Source organism: Micrasema longulum, unplaced genomic scaffold (genome assembly GCF_059751315.1).
Source record: "Micrasema longulum isolate JH-2025_06_02 unplaced genomic scaffold, ASM5975131v1 h1tg002062l, whole genome shotgun sequence".
NCBI classification, from domain to species: domain Eukaryota; kingdom Metazoa; phylum Arthropoda; class Insecta; order Trichoptera; family Brachycentridae; genus Micrasema; species Micrasema longulum.
The window spans coordinates 329,228-354,481 of NW_028279229.1; the positions used below are offsets into that span (position 1 = coordinate 329,228).

General features: G+C 32.1%; 2 protein-coding genes across 2 annotated transcripts in view; one reads left to right on the top strand and one right to left on the bottom strand.

Annotated features, from left to right (window-relative positions):
* Window positions 1-16,830, bottom strand: part of LOC148273145 (uncharacterized) — a 301,031-nt gene extending 284,201 nt beyond the window's left edge. Inside the window, exon 1 of the mRNA XM_088239072.1 lies at window positions 15,869-16,830. Within this exon, the coding sequence (XP_088095198.1) occupies window positions 15,869-15,917 (49 nt within the window). The 5' untranslated portion in view covers window positions 15,918-16,830. The remainder of the gene's footprint in view (window positions 1-15,868) is intronic.
* Window positions 1-25,254, top strand: part of LOC148273165 (uncharacterized) — a 213,515-nt gene that overhangs the window by 145,237 nt on the left and 43,024 nt on the right. The gene's annotated exons all lie outside the window — the stretch shown is intronic.

The following is a 25,254-nucleotide window of genomic DNA, read 5'->3' on the forward strand; positions in this document are numbered from 1 at the left end:
TTACTCAATGGGAAAAAGGAAAAAAGAGGAAAGAGGAAAGAGGAAAAAGGAAAGGAGGAGAGATTAAGGAAGAGAAAGGAGATGTTTCTTCAGACGTGATTTAAACAGAGATAATGTAGTAACATCGATGGTGGATGGGAGATGATTCTACAGTCGAGCCGCATGGACACTATATGAGTTAGAGAAGAAAGAGGAATTGTGGAGGGGTATTAAGAGAGTGCCTTGAGAATTAGAACGAAGAGGTAAACCATGAACTATTGAGTGTTGAAATTTTCCGCGGAGGTATAAACAAGCGTTAGAACCATGAAATACATTAAACAGAAGTGAGAGGGAGTGATAGTCTCTCCGCTGTCTAATTTTGAGCCATTTCAGTTGCCTACGATAATCAGAAATGTGGTCATATTTCCTAAGACCAAAAATGTACCTTATGCATGTATTCTGAAGTCGTTCAAGTTTATCGAGTTGCTCACAGCTTAAATCAGTCATGGAAACATCAGCGTAATCTAGAATGGTATTCACGTACTTTGGTACATATCGAGACGGTACAAAGTAAAATCTTTTTCATTTACAAAATACTGTATATTTGTACAAAAATTTTAAGTCTGTTTGTCGGTAACCTGTGATTGAACGTGTTTTAAAAAAATATGGCTGTAAGAGAAGTGCTTAAATGCCCCTTTTCATGTAAAAATTTCACTAATAAAAATCTGAATTGGATAAAATTACAATAATTAACGGTGTTCGATCGTTTTCATTTGAATTTAGAACAAATTAAACATTTTAAAATGAAAATTATCGTTCGTATTATTTCAGAGCATTTCCGAACCTTGTACCTATTATATTTGAATATTTTCCGCGGTTCTCAGCGGGTGACCTAATGTGAGTGCCAATTGGATGTTGCATGATCCAATCAGCAGTAGGCTACATAATTGAGCAAGTTAAGCATCTAATTGCGAGCCGTGGTTTATTAATTAGGCCCATTGTTGTAATTTATCGGATACCTTATATTAATTGGAGTTTCATGAATATGCAAACCGTTTTCCCAATCGGTCTAATCTTCATTTACATCTGCATATTAATATTCATACAAAGGCACGACACTATCTAGGCGTATGATTAAGTGATTTATTATATAAATAAAAGACGAGTGATACTTTAATCCACAAATTTGGAATATCCAGTGACCGGTCCAAATTTGTGGATCAAAGTATTACTCGTCTTTTATTTAAATATTAAATTACAATGACCTTCCATCAAGAATTTTCACTTACAAACTTATATGATTAAGTGATTTTATTGTTTATTTTTTATGCTAGTAATCTACAAACTTACCTAAACTCCAAACTCTCCGAACTCGCAGGAACATGACTGACGCCATTTTTATGTATAAACATTTTAATAACATGATAGATTGCCCTAAGATTCTATCAATTTTAGAGTCCCAGTAACCCAGAATAGAAACCAATCTTTATTTAAAATTTCTAAATATTCCACTAAATCTTTTCAAAATTCATTTGTAAATAGAACCTGCAATATGTTTAATCAGAAATTAAATTGTATTGGTATTAATAACATACCTTTAAAAATGAAATTTCCAAAAATAATTCAAGTTGCGCCTTAAATCCGCAGCCTATATTATGCAGGTTATGTGCAGTTCTGTATGTAGGCACATAATAAATGTACACTGTATGGTCAACTATATTTGTATTATATATTACAATGTGCAACTGTGTGACCAATATTCAAAAGTAGATATATTTTTTGTAATATGTATTACATTTTTCGTAATATTATAAGTTTTGTACGATTGGTTATTTTAGGTTATGTATAATTTTTAAGTGACAACATTGACAATAACAATATTATATTTATTTTATTTTTATTTTATTTATTTACTTAAGTTAGTTAATATTACATTGTATATTAACTAATATATTTACAATTATAACAAATACTTATTAAATATTTCTTACATAACTACATTATTACAATAAACATAACATGCAAGCCTCTAATTGGACTTTATGATATGTATTTATAGTATAATTGTATCTTATAATTTAATCAATGACTGATATATATTATTTATACTTTTTTTTATGTAATAGCTGTAAAATCTCAAAATGAAATAAAATTAAAAAATAATAAAAAAATAATAAAAAAATAAAAAAAATAAATAAATAAAAAAAATAAAATAAAATAAAAAAAAATAAAAAAATAAAATAAAATAAAATAAAATAAAATAAAATAAAATAAAATAAAATAATATAAAATAAAATAAAATAAAATAAAATAAAGTAAAATAAAATATAAAAAAATTAAATAAAATAAAATTTTATTAAATAAAATTAAATTTAATTAAATTTAAAAAAAAAAATTAAAAAAATAAAAATACCAACAATATTTTGAGTTCGCCCAAATTTTTCAATTTTTTTCAAATGTTCTTCATCTCTGTTGTAATATTTTAATGTTAACAGCATTCCAGGGAGTTTGAAAATTTGAACAAACTGAAAATATTGTTGATAAATCCACCTGGTCCATGAAGAAGTATAGAAATTGAAAAAATAACATTTTTATGCGTTGCCTAATATGTACGTGAAAAAATTCAATTAGCTGAATCTCACCCGCATAAATAAAGGTTTCAGGTCATTTATTTCACAAACATCAACAAATGAAAAAATTGAAGGAGTACCACTTAAACCAGCCAAGACAGGTCATAAGCAGTGTAGATGCCTAGACTTCTAATTACCTTCTCTAAAATGTTCTTCATCTCTTTCATAATATGTTGATACACACTGAATGAATAATGTGCAGCGAGTCTCATACAATACGGTTGGTAACCACAAAATGCAGTGAATACGATGTAATGTCAACAATAAAACAAGGTTAGTATGACAGTACGCGTACATTGGTTCAAAATGAATATACAAATAAATATTAGATGCACCTTCATAATATATCAATAAGAACATATTAGTGTGATGGAAATGATTCGAATGATAAATATCAGTTGTCATAAACAATTGGCCCGCAGAACGTGGATTAATAATAATTGTATTAAAAGATATTCTCACTATAAAACTGATATTTATGTAAGAATCGAGGGGAAATGATAATCTTCATGAAACAATTTTTAACGCGGAAATTCTTCAAATTTCTTCCTAAAATGTATTTGACTGTTATTCTGTGTTTGTTGCTAACTGTTTTGCTTAACTTTTCTGTATCGGAAACATTGGCTATGACGCAGTTACCGCCAATTTTGCATTTTTATGCAAATTGGATACAATTTCTGAAGCAGGAGTTAGATTTAATGCCATAAAACTTTAAAAACTATACCTGATTGATTTTGCGGATGATCTACAAGGAGAATGTGTTATTGTAAAACAATTTTTGACGTTTCGTGAAGAGAAAATAAAAAAAGAAAAGAAAAAAGTCAATTTAACCTATTTACTTACCAAAAGAATTTGAAGGAAGCATTTTCATAAATGTTATGAAAAATTTGTATATAACTACTTACCGACTTTTCTATGTCTACCGGTTTTGGGATGTACCCGTCTCTTCGTCAGGATACTAATTAAACGATCACCCTATCAAATCAATTAAGCTTACCCCCTCTCTCCACCCCCTCTACTTTTTTTCATTAATTCTCAAACAAAAGAATATTTTCATAATTTAATCAGTGCATGTGCTTATTAAAATGCATGTCGTGTTGGTTTTACATTTTTTTGCAACAACTGTGGTGAAGGTGTATAGTGGGTTTTGCATGTAAGTTTGCATTTTGGTTTCATTGGTGTCCTGACGAAAAGACGGGTACGTCTTGAAACCGGTAGACAAAGAAAAGTCGGTAAGTGGTTATTTACAAATATTTAATAACATTTATCAAAATTTTAGACCACAAAGTTATCGCTTTAAATATGAATAATACTTTTTCAGAAGCATTTTCATATACAAAAATAGCATTAAGGCTGTAGTCTGGTAAAATACAAGCTAAATGAGAAAATCATACGATTTTTCCATTTCAAAATGAATTTATTTTTTCTAATCGCACAATAATAAAAAAAAAATAAAAAAACATAAATTAGATAAAACAATATTTTTTAAAGGTATTTATTACAATATTTGAGTTTGTCCAAATGTTCGTGGACAAAATATTGGATTTCACTCCCTCGGGGGTCATTAAGATTAACAAATTACAACCGGGATGGAAACATTTTTTTTTAAAATTAATAAATAAACTAGTTTGTTTTTTTTCCGTTTATTCATGGGGCGGTAAACCAAATGTCCCGGTGAATTGACGGGTACGTCTCGAAACCGGCAAGAACCAGTGGTGTAGTCGGGCCGGAGCGCACCGGAGCGGCACTCCGGCTTCGGTCAGGAACAAATATTACGTTTCAAAAAAATATCTACAAAAGTCTCTTTAAACAATTCGAAATAACAACAAACGTATTTATTGCCGATAACTGACAAAAATCTAAACATATATCCCCCCTCCCCCCTCCCACTTCCCTCTCACTTCCCTCACACTTCCCTCACACTTCCCTCCCACTTTACCATGGTGGTAGCGGTGCGCTCTGGTACTTTTTTATTTAGGACTATACCACTTGTAAGAACGGTCGGTAAGTGGTTACCTACAAACATTGATTTACATTTATTGAAATGTTTGACTTCAAACTTAATGCTTTTAATATTATTAATCAACTTTTGCACATTAAATAGAAGTTGTAATCAGAAATGAGTAAGCGATTTTGATCTCACAATGGCAAAGCGGTGGTCATGTAACTTATTCTATGTAGCAATGTTTGTGTTTTCTCTGTTCAAACTTTCGATAATTGTTATGCTAAACATTTGCGTTGAAGTTCTGATATTTATGTGCTGTAATGATGTTTTAATGTTCTAGTATGTTTTGCTTACTGGATGCCATTTCAAATATTGATGGTATTGTCTGGTTTAATTATAATAAGTAAAACTTAAGGCTCCCGCTTAGAGAAAATCCCTTCGCTCTAGTGCTTGAGAAAAGCGCGTTCAAATGTTTGGTTTGGTTTTTAGTTTAACACCAAACATGTAACGGACGGTTTCGGTTTGCGCTTGCGATTGATTTGCGAAATGATTTTTTACCTTTTTTGCTTTTCATCTATCCTTATATTAATCCTTACTTCCGGTTTACATACCTTGATGTTTCGTTTTATTTTTTAATATTGTTTTAACCGTTATTTTGTTGCATTATTGATAACTTTAACTTGTCTTTTATCCATCACATTAAAATTATTATAAGAATTATATTTTTATATTTTATTCTTTTAATTTAAGGATAATTATTTTGAATACTGGTTAATGTTTATTACTTCGTGTAAATGATTTACATTTCATTAGTTTTATAATTTTTTTATCTTGATTATTTTATTTGGATTGTTATTTTTAATTTAAAAGTTATTTTTAATATGGTATCATATGTAATTATTGTAAATTTTAATTGACTTGATATTTTATTTTTGTTGATTTTTATGACATTGTTTAAAATGCCATTATATGTTAATGAATATGTACACAAATGTAGTTTGAAATGAATACTGTGGCGTCCTATTGTGAGGAGTGTGAAAAAAGCCCAATTTTGATAAAATAAAAGAATGTCAACACTCTATGTATCAACAGATTTTAAAGATTAACATTTAAAATTGAACCTCAATTATATAGAAAAACTAAATGGTGCCTTTATTGGTTGACGGCTCCGCTCTGTACATTGTGGTGAGACGTTGCAAAAAGTGAGCCGAACAAATAAATGCAAATCAAATCCATCACAAAATATACGCTATTCACCAGTGTCGCTCAACCAGTAAAGATGAGAATCTTTAAAATGTGGACAATAATCATGTCCGACCTTCACTCAAGATGTGTGAAGAATCAAGATATAAAAAAAAGGATTCAAAATTTAAATAATCTCGGAGCCTCAATAATCACTGTGTATTGCTAATTAAAATATGAATACCAGGTAATTGTTAAATAACAAAGGCATTTTCTCGAAATTGCAATTTTATTATTACGTGCAACAATTTAAAGTTTTGTGGGTTTACCAAGCTAAATATAAAATCTTGAATTACAAATTGCAAATGATTTGTAAATTAAATTTTAAAAAAATAAAAATATTTGATTATTGACACAAATCCTCCACGTTATATTCTTTAAATCTTCTTTGTAGACATTCAAAGTTTTTTTTTTAATTTCAAATAGCCGGAGTATTGTGTGAAAGGTTCCAGTTTTTAAAAGTACATCAATCAAGCCAACATTTTAGCGTAAGCAATAGATGTCCGCGTCATTCCTCCAAATAAGACTCCGACCGATCTTATTGTCGTCGATGCGGCATCGGGTTAAACAATTAAGATTTTACATGTAAAAATTGACATCAATTGTCAAGATTAAGACAGATGTAATGATAATCTATAATAAAGATGGTAATTTACTATATATTTCAAATATAAAAATTAAATGGGGCTTTTAGGAAGCATGCCGTAAGGCTATGCTCTTACGATATAAAAAAACTACTCTTAGATTTTGTTAAGCCACACGTTTATTTCGCTTGTCACGGGCGGTTTTTTGCTTTTCAAAATGCACGCTTTGACGTGGTATTGCTATGCTTGAATTTTAATGTACCAAAAAATATTATTTTGACCCGTGCTTAATTTGCGCTGCTTAAATGGGGCAGGATGAAATATATTTGTTACATTACATAAATAAATATTTCTAGTTATAGTTCCAACTCTAATGTATGGGAGCGAAGTATGGAATTGGAAAGATAATGATGAAAGTAGGTTGAATGCTGTCGAAATGCGATCCCTCGGGCAAATGTGTGGTAAAACGATGTATGATAGGTGCACAAATGTCGAGATCCGTGAAGTGTGTAAGGCTGAGACATGCATTATTGACAGAATTAAGAAAGGGGAGCTGCGTTGGTTTGGACATGTAGAGCGAATGGACAGTGAAAGAACGACTAAAATGATCTACGATGCAAATGTTGATGGATGCAGAAAACGAGGAAGACCGAGAAAGACATGGAACGATCAAGTCCATCAAATACTTGAAGATGGACATGTCAAAAGTAGGAATAATCGGCGTGCGTGCATAAGAAGATGTATGAATGTAGAGGAAGCGAGGTCTGTATGCCAAGATAGAGTGTTATGGCGTTCTATCCTCTCTGCCTACCCCTACGGGGAAACGGCGTGATGGTTTGTTATTGTTGTTGTTGTTGTTGTTGTAAATGGGGCAGGAAGAAATATATTTGTTACATTACATAAATAAATATTAGTTTGGTATTATTTTCAACGTCAAAACCGATTTGTGAAAGTATCCGATTATTAATAACAAGGTCGTGTCCTTTTCTTGAGTTACGTTTTTAAATTTGTCGTCATGGAGAGATGTTAAGTGAAATTACTGAATAATAAATACCGTTGTTGCCAGTTGCGTAGCAACACAAATAAGCGTCGGCGGTATACCTTGGGACTGAGCTTAATATCAGCCCCATTAATTCGTAGGATAAGGGTTGATAAATAGCCGGGTTAACATGTTTCTCAAGACGATCTGGTTTTAGTTTCGGGAGCCATATAAATTTCGAGCGGTATTTCCACAAATGGATGACAGGATATCTATAGTGAAACCCCAACATCTTGGTTTGCGCTAATACGGAGAATCCATAGATGTAATCCTATAAATGTAATGTATTCGATTTTGGTGAAGAGATGTTTACATATTAGAGTATTGAATTGATGTAATAAATTATATTCATCAAACCGTCGTCAAAAATGTTCGTAAAAGAATTATAAATTTACTCATCAAATTATGATTCTAAACTAAATTTAAGCAGAAGTTAAAAATACGTATCTATCAACCATCTTTATTTGTTCTGTTTTAGAAAAATATTTTAATATTTAATAAAAAAAAAATTTAAATAGGTCCCAAATTATTTTTATGGGAATGCGTCTATTTAAAATATAAAAATTTGGCCTTGAAATAGTACGAAAATTATAATATATGAATGTCCTTATAATACAACAATGTTTTGAGTATGTCCAAATGCTGCAGACTGGGTGGATTTCCTCCCTAGGGAGTTATTCATATTTTAATTTGTTGCAAATTTTTTCCCTCTCTGTTGCAACAAATTGAATGTTTAATTATCAGTTACTCTCTAGAAAGGAAATCCAGCCAGTCTGCGAGCATTTGGGCATACTCAAAACATGTTTGAATCAACTAACTGGTAAAATAAGAAGTATGAAATTTTAAAAATTGTTTTCAAGCGTTGCCTTATCGGTGAATTGGGTCAGCCGGATGAATCTCACTCCCATGATAAAGGCTCCAGCTTCTTTACTTCGCAAAAGTCAACAGATGAAAGAGCTAAGAAAATTTGAATTTACAGGAAAAATTGTGAATGTTACACAGTGTGTAAAGTGGTCACTTAACCCAACCAACGACAGGTCATAAGCCCTGTAAATCAAAAATGTTTTCCCTCTCTGTGGCAACAAATTTAAATAAGTCCTAATAATGACTTGTGTCTTATTTTTATTAAAATACATGTTTATTACCAACATTTCTATACTATTTACGTACACTTGAAACATGATATCTTGGGGTGATTCTAGATAACAAATTAATTTTTTATGAGCACATTAACTATATCATTAACAAATCTCTTAAGTTCTTTAGATTTATTAATAGAGCTACATCCAAATTAGAAAACATTTTGACTCCAAAAACACTTAACTGCTGATTGGTTCGTCCCATTCTTGAATACGCCTCCGTAATATGGTCTCTTCATATTATGTTACTCATATAAATCGCATCGAATCAGTTCAGCAAAAATTTATAAGAAAAATTGCGTACCAATTAAAAATCACAAGAGATTTTTATAACTGTACCGAAATGGAACATTTCCTGCATATATCCAGTCTCAAACAACGTCGATTTAATGCAGATTTTATTTGCATGTTTATAATACTCAATAGTTTATTTGATGTCCCAACTATTCTCCAACAAATATATCTTAAGTTCCTTCACGTAGACTAAAAAATAATGAAATTCTGTTCCTCGGTCATCATAAGACTAAGTATTGTTTACATGCGCCTCTACCGAGAATGATTAGATTTGTAAATGAAAATCAAGATTTAAATAATTTTGATTGAGAATTGAGTTTTTTTACAAAAAAACTGCAGAAATATTCCCAATAGACTGACTGTATATTTGTAGAAGAAACCTGGATTCCATAATGCCTGTCTAATGTATTAACTTGTCTTTGCTTTTCTTTCTTGTATTCCTTCTATTATTTGTTACTGTATTATTATTGTTTTTGTTGGATTAATTTATTTATACTTTTACATTGTTTGTATTATTTTTTTTTATACAGAATAATGTAACCTCACTGGGGTGTCCCGTGCCGAGGGAAACATTTTACAAAATGTGAAACATGCCTAAAATTAGCTATTTAACAAAGTTAACATAAAAATAAAAATAAAAAAACGTAATTAATCCAATAATTCTAATTATCATTAACATATTAAACAATAAAAAACAAAAATATTCATAAAAAACATAACCAATTTATATAGATCAATTAAAAAAAATTCATTAACAGTGCATACATTTTACATATTTGGCTTGATCCACTCATCGATCCGTGCGCAACCCATCTCCACTATCCATTTCTTAATAGCAATTTTATATTATGAGAACTTACTAATTGTCCTTATGGATAATGGAAGTAGATTGTACACTTTAACCGAGTAGTAGGCCAATCCTCTTTGACCGAAGGTTGTATTTATTTTTTTTATTTTTTTTTGCAGCATCAGGGAGGAGTATAAAGTAACTCTCGTATTTGTAACGGAAGGTAGAAAATAATGTTAACGTGCGTATAGTAACAATTTTTTTACGTAAAGCATGATTTGTTTAAATTGGAGATTTCCGTAAATTTGTTAAATAAATACATTTCAGCACTACCGAAAAGATCGATTGATTGATTGCAGGGAACAAAGCATTTTCAATTTGGGGAAGAACCAAAAGATTTCTTGATAAGGATTTATGCAAAATCACCAAATACATAATCACTGAACCACACACCAACCACCGTAGCTGCACATTATCCTATCAAACCACGACAGATTTGAAACAAATTCACCACATTACAAAACAAAGCTCCAAAAATAACCCCGAGAAAAAAAACAGATACACACGGGTAAGGGCAATGTTAGTTTGATTAAAAGTTTTATCATATTGTAAACAAAGAAAACTCTCCATACAATTATATTCGTTCATAAAATTATTAACTCTTAAAAAACATAAAAAATCCTTCGTTAAAGGCAACCCGAATACGATTACTTTTAAGAGCTAACTTATCTGCTACAGACATGTTTTTTTTACTTACATTTAAATGAACCGATTTTTTTTGTTCTCTTGTGTATGGTATTTCCTTATAATATAAATGTTGCCCCGTTGCGACGTGAATGAAATAAAAACAAAAAGACAATCGCACTTTTGCATTTATAATAATATCAGCTGAATATTTACAAATAACTTTCTATATTTATGTGACAATTTACGTGACCAAATACGAGGATGCCTATGAATAGTTTTCACATTTTTTTTGTAAGACAAATTTTCTGATTTAATAATATTGTTTGTTGGCAATAGCCATTTAATAAAATAAATAAAATGATAAATAAAAATTACTGTAAACATTGTCTACAAACATTTGGACAAACTTAAAATATTGTTCTAAAACCAACTGTTTCAAGAAGAAGTTTAAAAATCAAAAAAATATTTTCAGGCGTTGCCTAGTATGAGAAATAATTTGTTAGGATTAATCTTTATACAACGATAAAAATTTCAGCTCTTTAATTTCACATAAATTAACAGATGGAAGAAGAAGAAGAAGAATTGAGGAAATGTGTATGATAAAACATAAGAAAAATGGTGAACGTTAAAGTGTGTAAAATGTCCACTTAAACCAGTCAATGACAGGTCATAAGCCTTTTAAATGTTCTCCTTCCTTGTTGTAATTTTTTGATCAGAATGCATTCAGTAAACAGTCTCTATATATTTCAAATATTTTTTTAATATAAGTGCAAGATATTGATTTTTATGCTACGTCTGGAATAAAGTTTACTCTTTCAAAGCTTAGAAAAATGGAAGAAAATTGTGGACGAAATAATGCGTTGAAAGAATAAACAAGCTTTAAATGCGATTATCTCGGAACTTGTCATAATGACTTAATGCATTCCGTCAACAGGACGAGACATTTTCATTAGCAATTATAAAATTGAAGTGGTTGATGAATACATATATCGAGGACACAAAGTCTAACTTAGTAAAGATAACCAGACAGCAGAGTTAACAAAAAGAATAGGGCTAAGTTGGGCTGCTTTCGGCAAAGTAAAATATATTTTTGAAAATAAAGAAATCCCTGTATGCTTAAAAAGACAAGTTTATTAATCGTGCATATTGCCGGTGACAACATACGGACTAGAAACCGTGTCTGTAACACAAAAAAGTAACCAGAAATTTAAATGCACGCAACGATCTATGGAAAGACAGATGCTCGGTGTATGTCTAAGAGACAAAGTAAGAAATGAAGAAATAAGGCGCCGAACCGGAGTTGTAGATATCATGTATCGTGCAGCGAAATTAAAATGACAGTGGGCAGGACACTTGGCGAGACAAAATGATGGCAGGTGGACACCCAGAATAATAAAGTGGAGACTATGGGCAAACAAAAGAAGTGTTGGAAGGCCACAAAAAAGATGGGTCATCGACATTGCCCCTATTGCCGGTAAAACGTGTATGATGAAAGCGGGTGATACGAAGGAATGGAGACGTTTGGAAGAGGCCTATATCCTGCCTGCAGTGGAGAGAATAAGGCTGAAGAAGAAGAAGAAGATTCCGTCAATAAAGCTTCTTTTTTTATATCTTAATTTCTCCCTAGTGGGTGAAATCCATCAAACATTTGGAAAAACTAAAAATATTTTTAAGTTTACTAAGCGAGCTGTTATCGCTTGAAACGAACATTTCTCATTATCTCACACCCCCATCCCTTCGTAAATCCGCCTCAAGGGGTAGACTCACACAATGCTGGTTTAGTTTCACCCCCTGAATACAAATTATAATTTGTCAAGGCATTTTAAACATACATATTTACTTCAATTTAAAAGGAACTGTGTACAGCAAAAAGGTTTCACGATAATCCTTGTCACGCAGGAAAAAAATATATTGAAAATGTGAAGAGACCACGAAATTACGTGATAACTTTGTAAAATTGCCGTTTTTTTTTTAATGAATATTATATTTTTGATTTGTGGTGTAGCGGTCGCGTTTGTCTACCATACAATACTCAGGGGGTTGGAAATACGGGTACTGAAAATATTATTTGCCTATTTATTTATTTATTCATACAAATACATACATATTCCAAAAAATACAATAATAACGTATCCCAAACTATATAAGGCCATGGGCCCTGTGTTGAGTTGAGATACAACATAATGGAAAGTGGAAGCACATACATAATTAAATAATGGAAAAAAAATAGAAATGAAATATAATGACATAAGCATTTATATATTTCCATTGGTGTATAAACATCAAAATTCCATATGTATATTTTTTGGGTGATTCAGTATAAGGTGGATTCGTTCCGACGTTTCGACTTTCATTGCAGGAGCCATCTTCAGGGTAAACTGTGTATTTTGAAAAAAAAATATCAACAATGTTTTAAGTTTGTCAATTTTTTTTGCAGACAAGGACTGGATTCAACCTCCTTAGGAGCTATTAATATTTACATATTACAACAGAAATAAAGAACTTTTAAGAGAAGGGAATATAGAAGTCTAGGCATCCACAGTTTGAGTAGGTTTGAGAGGTGGCAAAAGTAGTTAACCAGTAGTGTTTTAGTCTGCTGCTGACCAGCTTTGAGGGTCATTTAGGGGCGTGCTGGTGCTCCAAAGAGTAGACACTTACATTTCCTATCACTTTTGACATAAAGGAGTTTGAACTGGGTGATGGATTTATTTATTTTTACTTACCCTTGTCCCAATCATGTAGACGATGAGGGGGTTTAAAGCGACAGAAAAACGACATTAAAAATTGTCAATTTATATATATTTATCGTGGTTTTCCTTATAATATTTGATTTATAGAGGCAGAAATACCAACGAAAAAATTGTTTGCTAGCATGAATGAATCCGAAAAAAGACATTTAGTCTTTTAAACGGATTCGGGTATGTGGTGGATGCTTTTAATGTCCACGTGTAAACAGATTTTAACTGTATTTTGACACTGACGGTTGTAGCCGTCATTCTTCTTCTTTCTATGACAAATAAGGTCGTCCTCGACATTAACGATCAGTCTAGAGTAGGCATTCCACTCCTGAGCCAACTGGAATAGCGCCTCAGCCGCACACTCTCGTCCAGTCAGGGATGTTTCTCATCTAGAACATCTGTTGCCTTCCAACTCTACGCTTTTCCTCGATCTTTCCCATCATAATTGACTGTAGAAGCGCATATTTGCTTCCGCACATGATATTACCTAGATATGCAAATTTTCTCTGTTTTATTGAGGACAGATGTTCTTTTTTGGCACTGGCTCGTCTCAGCACCTCCACGTTGGTCACTTAATCTGTTTACGGGATTCTTAGCATTTTCCAGTGAAGCCACATTTCAAATCCTCTGATCGTTTCATGGATTTTACCTTGAGAACTCATGTTTCTACCCCGTAGAACAGTGTAGACTACACATAGCACTTGGCCATATTCTGTCTTAATTACCTTAATGAAAGACACGATTTCGACGGCTATAGCCGGTATAACAGCAAACGCGAATGATAAATCACTAATCCTCTATATATATATATACAACTATTAGGGGAGGGAATTCATGTGTTCTCTTTCCAAAACACGGACAGATGTAGTTAGTTTAGTGAGCGTGTAATTCAGTTGTGGTGAAAAACTGAAAACGCATTTAATGACTATGCGAATCGTAAAAACTAGAAATGTTTTCCGAATTGGCCGGTAATGATGCAAACGAAACGAGTGTTTGTTAAATGTTTTGTGATTTTTGCTAACGACCGTTTATAACGACAAAAAAAATTCCCAGATTTACATACATAGCGTTTTGGTTTTAAAACCACTAAATATATTTTTTTAAATGGTCATCTTAACACATTCACAATAATTTTTTTATCCGGGCCGATAAAAAATAAAGGGAATCGTATTCTTCACATTAAAAACCAATTTAATTGCGTAACTCTTTTTTAAGGTCACAGTCTGGTTAAACGCACGCAAAATGAGGAAATCATACGATTTTTCCATTTTAAAACGAATGCTTTTTTTTAATCGCGCAATAATAAAAAAATAAAAAAACATAAATTAGATAAAAACAATCATTCTTAAAGGTCTATTAAGAAATATAGTCAAAAGTTTTATGTAACTCAAATATAATTACTTTTAGACCGGCATATTACGCCATTTCAAATTAAGACTAAACTTAGGTATCTAATATCACAAAAATGTATGTAATTTAATATGCTTGTATTTCTTTTCAAAAACAAAAAAAAATAAGATTTTGCTTCTGCCACTTTCATGTTTAATTTATTATTTTAAATTTATTACAACAAACTTTAGTCAATACTTAGTCTGCCAGACATTTTTAATATGATACGAAATACTCGTGTAGAAGATTTCTTGTGGGCCTTAAAGGTCGCCTATGTTAGTTGTAAATATGTTAAATATTATGTTTTAATACTTCATACGATAAATTTAATTGATTCGATTTGACTTACTTACAGAATTACATTTAATTTATTTTTTAAATATATTTTCACTTACAATATTGCTGTTTTATTTCCTTGCTAGATATATATTATCTTGTAATTAATTTAAAACCTTTATCATTCATAGCGGACAGACCGCGAAACTTCAGAGAAACATTCCTCATAGTAAACTTTAGAAAAAATCATCCTATTTTTTTTTCCAAAAAGTCATTAAAAAAAATAAAAAAATGTATTCTCAAAATGTAGTAAATCCTTAATTTCTCGGACAAGCTGTCCCTTCACAAACACCTACCTCTCTTTTACCCAGCCGCTTCCCTTGTTCGCGTCTGGTACATATCGCTTTGTTGGTCATAAAGGTTTTTTCCGCATTTTTTTTTGTAGGGGAAGGGTAGGGGTTTGCGGAAGGGATGATGAGAAATTAAAGATTTACTCCATTTTGTGATAACTATTTTTTTTTTTAATAAATGACTTTTTTTTTTGATAAAAGATTTTTTTTGAAAGCTTACCATGTGGAATGTTACCCTGAAGTTTCGCGGACTGGCCCTTAAAAACTGTGTACAGACTTTTTTATGATTGAAATTTCTCTAATTCATATAGGCTTTCGAAAAGTTTTGTAATCATTTCGGCAAAATGATCATGGCTAATCAATTAAATCTCCGTTAGTGGAAAATTCATCCCACTTCTTCTTAATCCAATGAAGTGCATATTATGTACTTTTTAATTACCTTTACTCACCACAATAATGCCAAGATTACAAACATCTCCCTTGAGCAGGTTTTTTCGTTCGGAAACGAGCAATGTTTGCATGTATGTGATCACCGCCAAAAAGACTTATTTTGTCCTTAAATACGATGCACGGTTTGTAGTACGCAAGCTTTTTTTATATTATGTATCCATTAAAAAAATAAACATGTAAAATGAAAGAGATAATATGAATTTCACGTGGTTTTGAAATAAGTCAAGTAGAAAATGACACACAAACAATACCTTTGTCAGTTCCAGACAATTCTGCGCGAAATATAATTCTGAACACAGTTGTACATACATGTTTTAGCATAATATAAATTGTACTCACCTTCTACCGCATCTCCCTGTCTGTTTTCCTGGATGCTATCAAATGTCATCACCAGAATGTACACCGGAACTGCATAACCAGCCACACGTCATTCTGCAGTATGTTCAATTTTCGTATTATCCTTTGTCAGCGGGATATTTGTATACGGCACAGCACAGCACAAAAATGCACGACACAAGCTTTTGCTTCACTAAACACACACCTAATCGGCACAAAAAAACACAGCAGCAAATAATTCAGTATTAAAGCACCTTGCAGCTTTAGAAAACGATGAAAAATTATTACGCTGTACAGAAAAGAGTATCTTCGAGAATGTTTGATTAAGTTTTTTACAATTTATTGAAATTACAATCTGTGTGGGAAATTGATCCAGAACCCTGGAAGAGTGTTTTCGACACGATGACTACTTTTAGGTAAAAATTCTGAATAAAGAAACAGAATGAATATAATTCCTAGATATCGTGTCCTTGTAAGTGGGTTCGCCTACCATTCTTAAGGTTTTGAATTTGGTTTCTGGAGGGGTGATTGATTTACAAATATTGTTTCAGGACTAGCACCTGAAGTATAGGACTAAACACCTTAATACAATACGCTAAATTTGGTTCATAATAAGAAGGAATGTTATATTGTAGTTGAGATATTTTTTATTGAAACTGTTATCGATTTATTTCATTGCTTAATTTTTCCGATTACAGCGTATGACACCTTGAAAAAGAATTTAAATAGCGTAGATTATAATTAAATATTGTATTATTACTTACTGCGTAATTAATATTATGATGTATTATTAAATTACACTAAAGATATTACTTAAAACACTGATTGTTAACTGTAAGCGATGCGTTTAACATTAATTTATTTTACATTACATTGTAGTTATTAAGAAAACGACGACAAATATGTACAGTTCTTATAAACAGGTTGTTACGAAAATAATCAATCTTGCTAAGTTATTTTATTTTCTTCTTTTTGTACACTGTGTTCCCTTTTTCCTCGTGTCGAGCGACGTTCGGTGATGGGTCCATAGATTATGACGAGATGCAGACGCCATCAGAACACTTGAGAGATGGCTCACAGGTCCCGCTGAAACCACCGCAATTCTCTCCCAGGGTCCTAGCGCAGACTTTGCAACACCTGAAAAAAAAATCAAAAATTATGCTTTGCACTTTTTCGATCACATTAAAAATATGAACACCACTGGCATCACTCAAAAAATGTACATTGAGGGGAGATCCATAAGCTTACCATCCACCCGCAGCTGTTATAGAGTCCTGAGGGACTCTCTGTCAGTTGCGCATAGAGGAAAATTATAAGAAATATTCCTAAGGAATACAAACTCCATGCATATCTATAAACACGGATATTTACAATAAGAGAACGACTTTGGATAAAGAAAGACTCCCTGGGTGGTCAGAGGCAGAGGATCTGAATACCACCCCCGCAAGGGGAGGACAAAACAAAAGAACATGTGCGTTCCGCTCGGAAGGAAGCACAGTCCCAACTGAATGAGCATCCCACAGGAACAGTTGCCTGTCCCACCATATTTTACCCACCTAGGCATCCGCGCATCTGAGGAGCTCCCAACGCGATACCCAAGTCCGGACAAACTGACGGAAGAGTGCGAAATTCGTACTGTTGGCCATCAGATCCACATTCCACGCTGGTCGCATGACCCCTGTCAGACCATTCAGCATCTTATCTCTGGCATCATCTAATAGCACACAGTGCCACAGGATGTGTTCGGCCGATTGATGTACAACTGAAAAATCTGACGCACACCAAAAAATGTTTTAGCTCGGCAAAATGCTGAATGTTACAATGTGCGAAGTGGCTACTTAAACCAGCCAGTCCATATTTCCTTATCTAAATATTCTGCGTCTCGATTGTAATATGTTAATAATAATATGTATTGGTGTAATAACTTATATTTACATATAAGTTATGAATTAAAAATACTTGGTACATTTCCACTTATTTGTTTGATCAATTAGCGCTTTCACCCTCTTATGGGCATCTTCAGACTGGTAAATATTATACCGAGAAAGGATAATTTATAAAAAAACTAAATATTATCTTAAGTGTAGGTACATTTAAAAATACGTTGAAAAAGATACAATACGCAAAATTTCGATGGAACAGAATGAGATAAATTATTGAAACATGTGTTGGCGGTGTACTGTAAGAGAGAATTATATTATATGAAAAACATGTATTGTTTTATTATAATGTACAGGGTCCAACTAAGGGGGCTAATAAGGGTGAGTTTTTGAATTATATTTGCTGATTTATTAAAATTCAATCATTATTATTTTTTATCCTATTTATTTCTAAAATTTATTATCAATTAAACTTCGAACCTTTTTGTCATATATGTAAAAAATATAAGTCTTTAGATTTCCCAAAATTATTTTTTAACGCATTTAAATGAGACGCATGGTTTGGTTTTTCGTTATTTAATCTATGTGAAGCTAAATGTTCTTTCAGTCTATATTTAATAGCTCTCCCCGCTTTGTCCTATATATGAACCAGGACAAGAACATATTAATTCATATATTCCACTTTTTTATAATCAGTTGACCTGATTTTTACTATTAATTAATGTTTAGCCGAAAGATTTTTTATTACAAAACGAAACTTAAAGATTATTTTTTTGAAACACTTGTTTTATTTTATTGCTAGCAATAAATGCAAACAGGGAAGAACAGCAACGTTTTGAGTATGTCCAAATGCTTGCAGACTGGCTGGATTTCCTCCCTAGGGTGTTATTCATATTTAAATTTGTTGCAGGGAGGAAATTCAGCCAGTCTGCAAGCATTTGGACATACTCAAAACATTGTTGAATCAACTATCTGATAAAAGAAGTATAAAAATTGGAAAATTGTTTTCAGGCGTTTTCTAGTAGATGAATTGGTTCAGCCGGATGAATCTCACCAACATTATAAAGGTTTGTGAATGTTACACGGTGTGTAAAGTGGCTACTTAAAACCATCCAATGACAGGTCATAAGTCATGTACATGCCTAGACGTCTTTATTATCCTTTATAAAATGTTATTCATCTCTGTTGTAATGTGTTAATATTGACAACTTCCCAGGGAGTTCAATCCAGTCCTTGTCTACAAAAATTTTGACAAACTCGAAATATTGTTTAAACATACATGTCCACACACATATACAAACACAACATACATGTATATATACATACACACATACTTTCATACACGTATATAGGCTTACGTTTGTATAAAAAATACACAATATAAATTAAAACACAAATAATTATTTTTTTTAAACTAAAAAGTAACATATTTCGCTAGCAATTTAAATAAAGATTATTTATTTATTTATTTGACGGACTTACGCAGTCTATTCTAACAATAGTAAATACAATTTCTTAAAATAAATACAAGCACTCATAAAATAAAATACAATTAAATGAAGTTAAAGCTAGGACAAAAAAATAAAAATCACTACCTCAAGACAAGATCCGATCTTAGTGATTTTTTTAATCTAGAAAGACTTACACCACAAAAGTCCAGAACAAAAAAAAAATCAAAAATCAAGTACATCTCTTTTCATAACGCTTTATACTAAGTTTGTAATTTTAGTAAAGCCCTTTAAAATAAAATTATTTGATTGTTGACTGTGATTCGACCTTTGAAGATAATCAATCAAGCTGTGCGATACTTGATGCCATCTGCAGTAATGGAATTATTACCATTTGAATACGCCCGACCGTCTACCATGAGCCTAAAGTGTCTTGGGAAAATATTTTAGGCGAAAGTTACCCAAACTTGTAGAGATTTCATTTTTTGAATAAACTTTAGTCTTTGTCAATTATCGCCCGGTTGATTGATGTTCAGTTTAATCAAAATGTAAATAGGCGCCTGCTTCTGATTTGGAATATTGATCATGGCCATCACGAAACCCAATTTACGTTAGATTAAGGCGTAAACAGTGCTTGTTTATAGTTCAAGTTGACTTGATTTGATCAGTTGAAAGTATAATCTTTTACGTCAATCAATTCATGCAACTAGTATGTAATTCGAAGTAATCAGCGTTAGTTGACATGTAAATACAGAAGTGTGGTCTGTATGTAAAATGTGACGTTCTATCATTTATGCCATACCCCACTGAGAAACGATGTGTTTTTTCATTTTTTTTTTTTTTTTTGATTTAATAAAAATACGCGTAATTTGATTATTTATTTATTCATTAACGGTTTTAAAAGCCTTGTACAAGAATTGTATTACAAAAATAATAATCACAGCAGAAATCATTTAACAATGTAAAATCCACCTCTATTGGAATATGCTAACATGAACATCTCCCTAGGGGGTTGAATCTAGTTCTTGTCTATAAAATTTTTGCCAAATACAAAACATCGTTGATAAATCCACCTGGTCCAAGAAGAAGTGTAAAATATAAAAATATGTTATTTTATTAAATGTAGGTGGTGTAGTGGGTAAGACGCTTGACTCACACACGGAAGGTTCCGGGTTGAATTCCTGGTGAGAACACACAAATAAAATGAGATTTTATCAAGCCTGGGTTTTCTGTGATGTAATTCACCACTGTAAATCGGCCTCCTGGCCTGTTGAGGTGCAAAACAAAAATAACACCACTTAATAAAAAATAACAGTTAAATGAGAATTGAAACAAATTTAAAACGAGAATTTTGGGAACGGGTTGTGTTTCCGTGGCTAGTATGCTACTCTACCCCACCTTGATTCTCATGTTATATTTTTGAGTTATTTACGATTCGTTGAAAATAGCCTTAAAATAAAAATGTCTTGGATAAATCATGAGAACGCAAATATTATTTTTTTAATTAAAAAAATGATAAGGTTATTAAAATGAGTGGGTGTTATATTGGAATGAGGGTAGACATGTGTGTATCAATTGCACAAGTGTCAAGTGTCAAAAATATAAATATACATATAAACTTTTAAGAATTAAAGATAAAATAAAATAAAATAAAATAAGATAAAATGAGACTTTATTATTGAAACTAAGTATAATACAAAAAAGTATGTTAAAGACGCGCATTTTAAATGTTATTTTTTTCATCAAATTGATCAATAAGGGGAAAGTTTAAATTATATTCACGAGCAAAACGTATAAGTGGAGAGTTCTGGACATAGTTCGTACGAACTGCTGGCACAAGAAATAGAGGGCTCGACGTGTGACGGGTGCGGTAGCCGGGGACATTGAATAATAACTATGACATAAGAGCCGGACTATCAAGGCGTCCACTAAGTATGTCATGCACCCCCATGTCTAATAGTAGACGGTGATCTTCTAAAGTAAGCAAGTGGTGCTTTTTGCAGGAAGACATATAATTGAGATCGGTATACCTGCATCTCCAGTTAAGATGTCTAAGGAATGTCGATTAAATTTTCTCAAACCTTTCTTTATGTGTGACATATTGTGGAGACCAAACAGAAGAGGTAAAATCGAGCAAACTGCGAACATAAGCAAAGTAGACCATTTTTTTAAAGTAGACCGTGTATTAACACGCGATATCTTTAAATATCTGACATGTACGAATTAAAAGTATATGTGACTTCGTGACAAAACGTCGTTAAAGACGCGTGAGCATTTTGCTCGCACGCGCGTATCCGTGTAAATTTTTTAGTGTGATTGCTGAAAGGTAGAGATAACTGTTGTGAATGAATATAGAAAGCGCAAAACTAAAACGTATAGAGGAATGCGATCAAGGTTTCTTTCAGCAGTGGACAGAAATGGCTGTGTGATGAATGATTTATTCACTTTTAGATATTTTAGATATTTAACTACATTTAAGAATTCTCCGTGAGATCTTAATTTAATTCAGAGGATTATTTCGATTAAGCGCTGCTTAGTAATTATGTATTATATCTTCACAAATCAAAATTGAATCACTCTTATTAGAAAGAGAAATTATGAATAGCCCTCCAGCCTTTATTTTTTGTTGGATTCAAAGGCTGGCATCAATCACTTTCAGCTGACAGCACTAATTATAGAATTTTCTTGCTCTCGGAGAAAAATATTCCTTATCCGGGCGATATTAAATTACCTACCCGGACTAATTTCCTTCGAGGAAAATATGTTGACACAGAATCTCCCATTAGTCTTCGATTCCGATGCGAACAGGAAAAAACCCGATTCGGGAATTTTCAGGTCAATGGCTTCGCATTCAGACCGATGGATTAATACTAATACATTAAGAGTTAATGAAAAAGTATATTATCCTCTATGCTATCAAAGTGTGGGTCGCATGACAATTTTTTGATATTTATTTATGTATCTACGGTATTTTTTTCAGTGCTTCAGAGCGGCGCTTGTTCATTAAAATATAATTAAATATCTACAAGATTTTGAGATTGTGCAATTTTTTGTAGACAAGAACTAAAAATATTGTTGATAAATTCACCTGGTCCATGAAGAAGTATAGAAATTGAAAAAAAAAAATTCCGGCGTTGCCTAGTGTGTGGGTGCAATGATTCAATTAGATGAATCTTACCGGCATAAATAAAGGTTTCAGCCCTTTAACTTCACAAACATCAACAGATGAACGAATTAAAGGAATGTAGACGTTCAAATATGGGCAGAAAGTCCATTTTTTTGTAGACAAGAACTCAAAATATTGTTGATAAATCCACCTGGTCCATGAAAAAGTATAGAAATTGAAAAAAAAAACATTTTCAGGCGTTGCCTAGTGTGCAAGTGAAAGAATTAAATTAGATGAATCTCACCCGCATAAATAAAAGTTTCAGCTCTTTAAATTCACAAACATCAACATATGAAAGAATTGAAGGAATGTAGATGTTCAAATATGGGCAGAATGGTGAATGTTAAACAGTGTGTAAAGTGGCCACTTAAACCAGCCAATGACAGGTCATAAGCCCTGTAGATGCTTAGACTTCTATATTACTTTCTCTAAAATGTTCTTCATCTCTGTTGTAATACGTTAATTTAACTATTCACTTTTTGCAGACTTTTCGGTGGGACGCAATCGTTTTAAACTGGTTTTTATGAATATTTTATTTTAACATAAAATACACATGTTAATTAACATTGACTATACGCTCCTAAGAAGACTTTTTTTTTTCATCCAAAGTATTATTTAAAAAAAACGCAATTTGGAATGTAAGATAGAAATAATAATACCCCCTGTTTTCTTTTTATTAATTTATTATATATACGGCCTAAGCGAATTACCACATGAACGTAAAGAAACATATATACAAAAAACAGAGCAAAAATTACCTTAAACTACGCACTAAATACAAACGAGATCAATAAAATAATGGTATATAATATATTCATAAACGCAATGAACATATAAAACAAACTAAGCCATGCCAATTCATCTACATTCCATAATGTTTTAGGAGCTAAGAGATCTACGAAAATCTGGAAGATCTTTCCCAAAGAATTCCAAGTTATGTGCCGAATTGACTAATTTAGACATTTTGGACATTGGGCCATAAAAACAAAAGTAGCTCTTTGAAGATTTAATAAAAAGCAGTTGTTGACTTTTGAAGTTTGTTTCTTTTATAAATAATATAATGTTACTTTGTTCTTCATGTCTCTATAGCGGAGATGGTGTTGATGCACTCCAGAGCGTTACACTGGGTTTATTATCCGATTGTGTTGTTAAGACTTGCACAATATAATGTATTGTGAGAAATAGAAAACGCTTTGTTGCTTTCTTTGGTCGATGCGCTAGATATTACAGATAAAGTATTTTGGCGCATTTGTTTGTCATCGATGTGTGGACTTTTCACTTACCCACCCGCATTAAGAGGTTCATTGTATTTTTTCGACTTTTGAGATATTATCGTCATTTTTTCTTTTGAAATTAGTTCAATAAAACGGAAGTTTGTAAAGTAACAAAATGTGGCTCCCTCTCTAATTAATTGTAGGAAATAATGATGGATTACGACTGGCAGTAAAAAAGAAAGTGGTTTCCCGTTGCCTTCTCTGGTAGATTTTCTGTCGGGGTTACCTTCCCTTAGCTGGTTGGTTTTGGTTTTGAGGCGCCAAAAACTCGCTTTTCATCCTCTTGTTATCTGCTGTGATCACACCGTCATGAGTGTGATCCCATTGCCCGGGGTTCGCGACGTGGACGCTAACGAGTCGAGCTAGTCAGTAGTGTTACCGGTGGAATGCAACTGGGCGTTCGCAACATTTTATAGAATCTCATCTTCCAGCAATATGTGACTCACTGCGACCCTACTGACAGTTCGAACCCCTTTTATTACTACATTGCAATTCTCACCTCGGTAAGTTTTAAACGTGTTATTTTTTTCTAAGTGAACCGCAGTTCGTAAAGTTTTGGAACCACTTAACTTTTTATTGAATACGAGATATTAAAAAAAGCTTATTTGAGTACTGGGGCTTTTGAAAGTTCAAAGCGTAGATTCAAGTTCTGAAATTTCTCTTCAACCTTTTCTTTAATTTTGTTGACAATAATGTGAAAGAGGTTTTGCATGTATATGTATAAGCCTTTTGCTCTGTTATCGAAAGTGCGAATCAGTGAAAGTAAAGAGGTTATTGAAATAAAAGTAAATTCAAATAAATGTCTGCATTCCAATGATGAAATTGAATATTTCAATATTGGGTTCATTTTCAACGACTTGAAAATATCTTACTATTAGAAAATGGAAACTCAATTCTGGTAGAGCGGTATTCGAACCTTGGAACTCTGAACCCTCAGTATGCGACACCAGCCACGGAACAATAATCGAAAAAAATGGCAGATCCTAAACAACTACATCAACAAAGGTTTCAGCTCTTTTGATTACAAAATGTCAACAGACGAAGAGTTGAGGACACGTAGATGTTTAAACATAGACAGAATGACAAATGTGACAGTGGGAAAAGTGGCCACAAGCCAATGACAGGTCATACGCCTTGTGATTTCCTAGATATCCATATTTCCTTTTCAAAACATTTTCCTTCCTTGTTGCAACTAATTAAAAACAAATATCAAATAATTGCATAATCTCAATACTAATATTTTCTTTCTTTCTAATATTTTTTACATATTTTAGACCTTAATTTCAAAAGGATTTTTTTTTCCATAGATGTAAATTGAAACTTTCGATTTTGTGTTTTATTTTTTATCTTGTTTTGGTTACGTTTATGAGCACCCACTTTTGATGCCTGTATATTAATTTTTTCTTATGTTTAAACTTTATTCAAGTAAATGGCTTTTCTTTTATTGTAATTATTACTTATTTATTTATTTATTTATTATATATACGGCCTAAGCCAATAAAAACAGGTACATGAAGAAACATAAATGCAAGAAACTAAACAAAAAGAACATAAAACTATTCAGCAAAGACAAACAAGAACAAAACAATAATTAAATACAATATATTCATAAAAACGAAAG